This window comes from Phoenix dactylifera, chromosome 7, assembly GCF_009389715.1.
Source record: "Phoenix dactylifera cultivar Barhee BC4 chromosome 7, palm_55x_up_171113_PBpolish2nd_filt_p, whole genome shotgun sequence".
NCBI lineage: Eukaryota > Viridiplantae > Streptophyta > Magnoliopsida > Arecales > Arecaceae > Phoenix > Phoenix dactylifera.
Genome location: NC_052398.1, coordinates 4,293,699 through 4,301,763, shown reverse-complemented (window position 1 = coordinate 4,301,763; position 8,065 = coordinate 4,293,699). Strand labels below are relative to the sequence as shown.

Genomic DNA, 8,065 nt, shown 5'->3' with positions numbered 1-8,065 from the left:
AAATTATGGAATTTTTCGAGGACATCATGCAAAAGATTAGAACATAAAACTCATAAAAATAAACTAGAAAAATTGAGGCGTACCTTGAGAACTCTGAGAAGCTATTGATAACCGTTGTAGCAGTATCCTGTGAAAGAAGAAAACACGAGCGCCTATCCTCCTTGATATCTGGCTTCTCAATGGGTACGTGCGGTAGGAACCTTTATGTCCTAGGATTTTACTACAGATAGTAATAACCTAATTAGTATAATGCTAATAGGTTCATTCATTACAATGTTCATTAACCAATTCAAACTTACACCGATACTTACTCCGCCACAGGACTAAGGTAATAGAGCTCAAAATAATCATATGATTATAAATTAATTCTAGTTTCCTTAAATATTCATTCAGACGACTACTTAGCTTGTATAACGTAATAAAATAAAAATCTTTTTGCAAATCTTGCTATGGATCTTATTGACTAATAATTTGAGCAAAACATGCAAGGAGCCGATTAGTCATGTGTGGAAATTTTTGATGGTTTCCTTCTGATCTTGCAGTACTTCTGATTGAAATTGATCTAATATTACAATGGTCAGATGCTTGCATACAAGGAACTACAGATGGATAGTTGCTGATAGATACTTGCATACAAGAAACTACAGATAGATGGTTACTGATAGATGCTCGGATACAAGGAACTACTGATATTTCCATTGTTTTATTGCCACAAGTGATTGCATCGTTCATGAACAACCCTTGTAAATAATAAGAATCTCAAAAAAGCCTTTTGGATTTATTTTCAAACAGTGGCTCCTAGTGCTGCCTATCAGCAGTAATGGTATGCTAAACCTGACGTAACACCACGCAACAAGATTTGTGAGATCGTCTCCGCTACAACACTATTTGTTTTGCTCATGGAGAGAGTCACCGTTGCCCATAGTTCTTAGTTACTTGAGCTCGACTCGAGTCAAAATTCAATTCAAAATCGATCGAATCTTAATATCCAAGCTCGAACTCAACTCGATTAAAAAAAATAATAATTGAGACCGACTCGAATATCAACTAAGTCATACTTGAACTCATGTTCGAGCTCGAATTCGAGCCTTAGTCATAATTTAAAATAAAATATAGCTAAAACAAAAAAACAAACTAATATTATATTTTAAAATATTAAATTAATAATATATATTATAAATAAAATATAATACTATTAATTTTATATATATATATATATATATATTAAATTTAAGAAATAAGTGCAGGTGATTGATTTTAAATAAGATAGAAACAATTAAAGTTAGAGGTACAGATGAGTCCAAATATTTCACAAGCTGCTCGAATTTAACCTAACTTCATTATTATTAAACTTAAATAATAAAATACTTAGCTCGAACGCTTGCTGGAATCATGATGCAGGACAATAAGAAAAAGAGGAAGAAAGAGAAGAAGAAGAGAAGAGAAAGAAAACTAGGCTTCACACCTAGCCCCGCTCAGGGTTCACATGCGAGAGCTTGAAGGAAGAGAACCATTTTTTTATTCATCATATCATAATCCTAAACAATGTACGGACTCAGATATATAGAGTAACAAAATAACAAAAAAAATTTCTATAAAAAAAACTAATTTCATAAAGTTCTAAAACGATAATACGTAAATAAATCCATAATATAAAATCAATCTTAAATAAAATCAAGCTGACTGAACTGGCTGAATCTACTGAATTTGCTCGACTTTGTAGCGATCGTAGGCTCGAGTGATAGCTGACTTGGTACTCATGTCCGCACCAAATCATTGGTACACATCAGCAGTTGAGGCCAGGACGGAGATGAAGAGGCTGCAGTGCTGGCATCCGCATGCAAACCCCATCGCCAGTCCCCGGCACGAAATAACGAAGGGCCTGGCGGGCGTGTCTTTCGCAACCTCTGCCGCAAGATTGTTCGCGTTCATCCCATCCGAAGGTGTACGTATAAACCTGTCGAACTCCAGCATACCAACGGCCTGGATCGACCGAACGGTACAGACAGACCGATGCTGTGATGATCACACCATCGGTCCGGAAGAACGACCCGGAATTTAACCAGCAAACGGGAACAAATCCAATTCGAGGCAGGCTCATGTGAAGCTCGCCGTACGACTAATCCCGTACGACAATCCCGTCCGCCAAAAGGTATACTTTTTCTTTAAAAAATTAAAAAATACAGCTGGATCGCTCAACGGAAAGGTCGGCTGCACACCCGACGCCGAGATATAGCAAGCTGGCGCCAGGATGATCTCTGCGATATCTCGGCGATCCGCACCCCGTCGCGGTGGTTCAGAACCTTCGAGACCCCTGCCGTCTTTTCGGGCACGGTCAGAGGAAGCTTTATCCCATTGGGGATTGAACCGGTCCGGTTAATATGGCTGCCTCTGGCTAAATCTAATCTAAGATGGTCTAATCACAAAATTTTAGAGTGTTCTGCTGATGGTTTGTATCTGCATTTAGCTGGGCTGAATTGGACTTTAAGTAGATCCGAGTTCAATTGGAAATTTGTTTAGTTTTGAGCCCAATACACCATATTTGGGCTGGATCTCAATTATTAGATCTAGCTAAGTTCTCACTGCTTCATTTAGATTTAATTGGGCTGATGATAGCTTTGCAATGGCTTTTCTTAATTTAAGAGAAGTTTACTCTATTCTCAATTTAAAATTTATGATCTGACATAGCCTTTTGACTTATTTTACAAGCATTATTGAAATATCTATCATTTAAACAAAATTTATTATCTACAAGATTCCAAAAAATTAAATATTTTGTAAAAGGAATGCAAGTAGGTAGGTTTTAGAAACATAATGCTGTTAAAATAGTATTATCTTGAAGCCAACTACATTTCAGAAAGAAAAAAAAATCTCTTGTGGTGGCTCAAATAGGTACTACCAGCCTTCTCTATCACCTCTTTCACACTATATGCTCCATATTAGACTGCCTACAGAAACAAAAAGCAAATGGCATCATTTATTAACTATTATCAAAAAGTTGATGCAAAGATGGTCTATTGTAGATATTTGTAATTTAATTAATGAGACCGTAACCATATCATTGCACGCTTTTTTCGTCAATTAATGGCCTACATCGCGTTGGATGCCGGTGCTTGTAACACCCCTTGTTCTGATTAGGGCCCACCGGATCACTTGAAGTCACCATCGTGACACCCATCCGGAGATCCGGACACCGGAGGGTGACAGGCTGACCGCACACCGGATAATGATGTGAATAATTCCGTGACAGGATCTCCGACTTCACGTCGTCATCCGGCGCACACCTGAAGAGTAAATCATGACCGCCCAACAGTGGACCACCGAAAGGTCGGACTCCCCATCACATGATCCCCACCAAACCACCATCTGTACGGCCAATATTCCGCCGCGTCGAGACGAGAAGAAGAGAAGATATATTAACGCTCGATATCTCGGATATCGAGAAGACGGAGGCCATCGCACGTGAGACTTGACCGTAACGGTCCCACACGAGCCTACGAACGCCTCGGGTTCCCTCTAAAAGGATACAAACACGAAAAGGAGACACTAAAAAGAAAAGAGGGAGTAGAAAAGTTGGGGTTTTCGGGCTCTGGAACTCGCTCGCCTCTGCGACACTGTCTGCTCTCCTCCATTACTGTTTCCCTTTTTCCTTCCTTGAGCATCCGAAAAAAATCGGCGATTTTCCATTGGAGAACCCTTGAGAACCACCGGGCTTGGGTTTCTGAGGGCACTCTCTGGCGCCCTCCTCTTCGGTGCCGATCGATACGTCGAGGTTCGGATTCTTTTTGCATAAACTGGCTGCTTTCTTGACTCTTCCTTTCTTGACTCTTCCTTTCTTTTCGTTCCGTCTCTCCTTTTGCCTTTCTTTTGAATATCCGTTTGAGATCTTTGATTCTTTTCTGTGGATAGGGTTTGCATTCTGTGGAAGTGTTTGCGGCTTTTATTTGTTTTTTTTCTTTCCAATTTTTCTTGTTAATTACTAGAGCAGAGAATGCTTTTTGTTTATCTTTGATTATTTTCAAGAAAACGGGCATTTTTGATGGCTAGGGTTCAGAGCTGAATTTCGACTGAGATCTAAAGTTTCTTCGATGAATAAAGTTGGAATCTTTCTGAAATGGTCGTGAGGTTTCTTTTTCTTCTGCTTTTTTTTTTTCCTTTTTCTTCCCGCTTTTTCATTGCGAGAAGACAAAGTGTAGCTCGGATTTATATGTTTGTTGGAAAAGCGAGATATTTCCTTGTTATGTTTTCCTGATGCTTTTGTTTTAGCTATTTAGGGTTTTGTAATCCTTGCTCACGGAGCTGATCGTGTTTTGATTTCAGGGTATCGCGCTCGTTCCGTTGCTTGGTGATGGGTTTTGGAGGAAATGTATTACGTTTTTACCTCTTCGACGTGGTGTTCTAGCGTCTTTGGCTTCTAACTTGGGGCTTTCGTTTTTCGTTGCTGAATTTTTTTTGGCGCGATCGAGTCTGGTACTCTCAGATCTCTACCGTTCCCTTCCTTTCGCACTCAGAGTGCTGGATTTCTTTTCTATCTTCCTTTTTGTTTTCTCCTGCGGAGATCTTGGGCTTAAGTTTAAGTTCACTCTGTTTTGATCACTATCTCTGATTATTGAGGATTCTGTTGAGGTTTTTCTCTCGATTTCAAGAAAGTTCAGATTTTTGTGGACCTTTCCAGAATTTCTTACACCTCTGAGACTCGAAACAGTGCTCTTTTGCTTCTCCGATCATTTGAATTGGAGTTGTCTTTTCCTTTCCTTTCAAGTGTCGATAGTCTTAGAAGATGCAGAGACCCCTTCATCCCCAGGAGTACTCCTTAAAGGAGACCTCTCCCCACCTTGGTGGTGGTGGAGTTGCCGGCGACAAGCTCACCACCACTTATGACCTCGTGGAGCAGATGCAGTATCTCTATGTCCGTGTCGTGAAGGCTAGAGACCTGCCGGCCAAGGATGTAACTGGAAGCTGTGATCCTTATGTTGAGGTGAAGCTGGGGAACTACAAGGGCACAACCCGCTATTTTGAGAAGAAAACAAATCCTGAATGGAACCAAGTTTTTGCCTTCTCAAAAGAGCGGATACAAGCTTCCTCCGTGGAAGTCATTGTCAAAGACAAGGATTCTGTGAAGGATGATATCATCGGTCGGGTATCATTTGATCTAAATGAGATTCCAAAGCGAGTTCCACCAGATAGTCCATTGGCTCCGCAATGGTATAGGTTGGAAGACCGGAAGGGGGACAAGGTGAAGGGAGAACTGATGTTAGCAGTTTGGATGGGCACTCAAGCAGATGAAGCATTTCCAGAAGCTTGGCATTCAGATGCTGCAACTGTTCCAAGTGACGGCCTTGCAAGTATCAGGTCGAAGGTATACCTCACGCCTAAGCTTTGGTATGTCAGGGTAAATGTTATTGAAGCGCAGGACTTGCTGCCTAGCGATAAGAGCAGGTTCCCTGAAGTCTTTGTTAAAGTTATGCTTGGAAATCAAGCTCTCAGAACTAGGATATCTCAGAGCAGGACCATTAATCCTATGTGGAATGAGGATTTGATGTTTGTAGCAGCTGAACCATTTGAGGAGCACTTGGTTCTGAGTGTTGAAGATCGGGTGGCACCCAACAAGGATGAGGTATTGGGGAAGACTGTCATTCCCCTGCAGAATGTGGACAGGAGGCTGGACTACAAGCCTGTCAATAGCAGGTGGTATAATCTCGAGAAGCATGTGATTGTGGAGGGTGAACAGAAGAAGAAGGAGATGAAGTTCTCTAGTCGGATTCATCTGAGGATTTGTTTGGATGGTGGATACCATGTTTTGGATGAGTCGACCCACTATAGCAGTGATCTGAGGCCAACGGCAAAACAGTTGTGGAAGCCAAGCATTGGAGTTTTGGAACTGGGCATCTTGAATGCTCAGGGGTTGTTGCCTATGAAGACTAAGGATGGTCGTGGGACTACGGATGCTTACTGTGTTGCTAAATATGGACAAAAATGGGTCCGTACGAGGACTATTATAGATAGCTTTACTCCGAAGTGGAATGAACAATACACCTGGGAGGTATATGACCCATGTACGGTTATTACAATTGGTGTATTTGATAACTGTCACTTGCAAGGAGGGGAGAAGGCAGCTGGTACGAGGGATACCAGAATTGGAAAGGTGAGGATCCGTCTTTCTACACTAGAAACTGATCGGGTTTACACCCACTCTTACCCTCTCATTGTGTTGCTTCCTTCTGGGGTGAAGAAGATGGGAGAAGTTCAGCTGGCTGTCCGCTTTACATGCTCCTCTTTGATAAATATGTTGCACATGTATTCACAGCCATTACTCCCAAAGATGCACTACCTTTACCCATTGTCTGTTGTTCAGCTTGATAACTTGAGGCATCAGGCCACTCAGATAGTATCAATGAGGTTAAGCCGCGCAGAGCCACCTTTGAGAAAGGAAGTCGTGGAGTATATGTTGGATGTGGATTCTCACATGTGGAGCATGCGGAAGAGCAAGGCTAACTTTTTCAGGATCATGGGTGTCTTCAGCCCTGTGATTGCAGTTGGAAAATGGTTTGATCAGGTTTGCAGTTGGAGGAACCCTTTGACTACAATACTTATACACGTTCTCTTTGTGATATTGGTGCTGTACCCAGAATTGATACTGCCGACGATTTTCCTCTACCTGTTTTTGATCGGTGTCTGGTACTTCCGTTGGAGGCCCAGGCAGCCTCCTCACATGGACACCCGACTTTCACATGCAGAATCTGCCCATCCTGATGAGCTAGATGAAGAATTTGATACTTTTCCTACATCTCGCCCACCTGATATGGTGAGGATGAGGTATGACCGGTTAAGGAGTGTAGCAGGGAGAGTACAAACTGTGGTTGGTGACCTGGCGACACAAGGGGAGAGGTTGCAATCCCTGTTGAGCTGGCGAGACCCAAGAGCAACTGCCTTGTTTGTGACCTTCTGTCTGATTGCTGCCATTGTGCTTTATGTTACGCCGTTCCGTGTTGTGGCCTTACTGACTGGTTTGTATGTGTTGAGGCACCCAAGATTCCGCCACAAGCTTCCATCAGTGCCACTTAACTTCTTTAGGAGGTTGCCTGCTAGAACAGATAGCATGTTGTGAGCTGCGGTAGGCCTTTTCTTTTGTCTGTACCAAAATGATCCTGGTTGGAACCCAAGTTGCAGCTGAGTGGTGTGATAAAGATATTCAGCTGTTACTTTTCGATGAATAGCTGGTGCTGGATGTCTGTGTGATCTGTAATTTTCACCTGGTATGTTGGTCTTGTTGGAGTTTGTAGCTTTTTTCTTCATGTTTCTCCTTGATTTCACTTTTTGATGTGTTGCTTCTTTTATATATTTCTCTGTTAATTCATGGAGCTCCTTTAGTCTTTGAACCTATTAATTCTTATGAGTAGATTTAATATCAGTTGTGCACACTGTTAAGTGGAGATAAAACCATATGCTTGTCTCCTGCAAATAGGTAAATTTTTTGTTATCACGCAATATGTCTGATTTGATATTGTTTTCCTTCCAAGTTCCAACAGGTATGTGTGCATAGACTTTTCTTTGCCCCATCTAATTCAAATTATAATAGCTAATGACAGTATGACAAGCATAATGAGCAAAGTTCTCTGATTCTAAAGTCTCTGGGGAATACTGATGTTTTGGTTTCTTCCCTTTCTGAAGTGGTGGATACGAGTTTTGCTACTTTCCTCTTCTTCCTGTCAGGCCATTTTGTAATTCTGCCTTCTTGACTCAAAACTTTTACGATTGCTGCTTATCGATGACCTTGTCTTCTAGAGCAGCATGCATGTCATGAAACGAATTGCATGCAATGCAAGGTTTCTCTTTTAGTTTCTAAAAAAACTCTTTTATAGTGGCTTTCTTAGATGCAGGAAGCAGAGCAGAAGTTTATTATTCTTTTATTTTTCCCATCGGACTCCTCTTGTTGAATGTCACTGCAATATGAGTGCTGGTGTGTCTTAGAACTTTCTGCTTTCTCTTTGTGTGAATCGTGGATATCACTTTGTGATGCTTCTCTTCATAAACTTTGACTGCCACATGGCAAGACTTTCACTGT

The 8,065-nt window shown here is 41.5% G+C and overlaps 1 protein-coding gene across 2 annotated transcripts; it reads left to right on the top strand.

Annotated features, from left to right (window-relative positions):
* The first annotated feature begins 3,557 nt into the window (after window positions 1-3,557).
* LOC103702299 (FT-interacting protein 7-like) lies at window positions 3,558-7,483 on the top strand. Of its 2 annotated transcripts, none has more exons than XM_008784664.3 (2): window positions 3,558-3,772; window positions 4,772-7,483. In XM_008784664.3, exon 2 carries the CDS (start codon window positions 4,781-4,783, stop codon window positions 7,106-7,108), a length of 2,328 nt encoding a protein of 775 aa, XP_008782886.1. In that variant the 5' UTR covers window positions 3,558-3,772; window positions 4,772-4,780; the 3' UTR covers window positions 7,109-7,483. The 2 variants fall into 2 exon arrangements, with proteins under 2 accessions (XP_008782886.1, XP_008782885.1); XM_008784663.3 differs by having other exon boundaries at window positions 4,321-7,483.
* The last annotated feature ends 582 nt before the right edge of the window (window positions 7,484-8,065 follow it).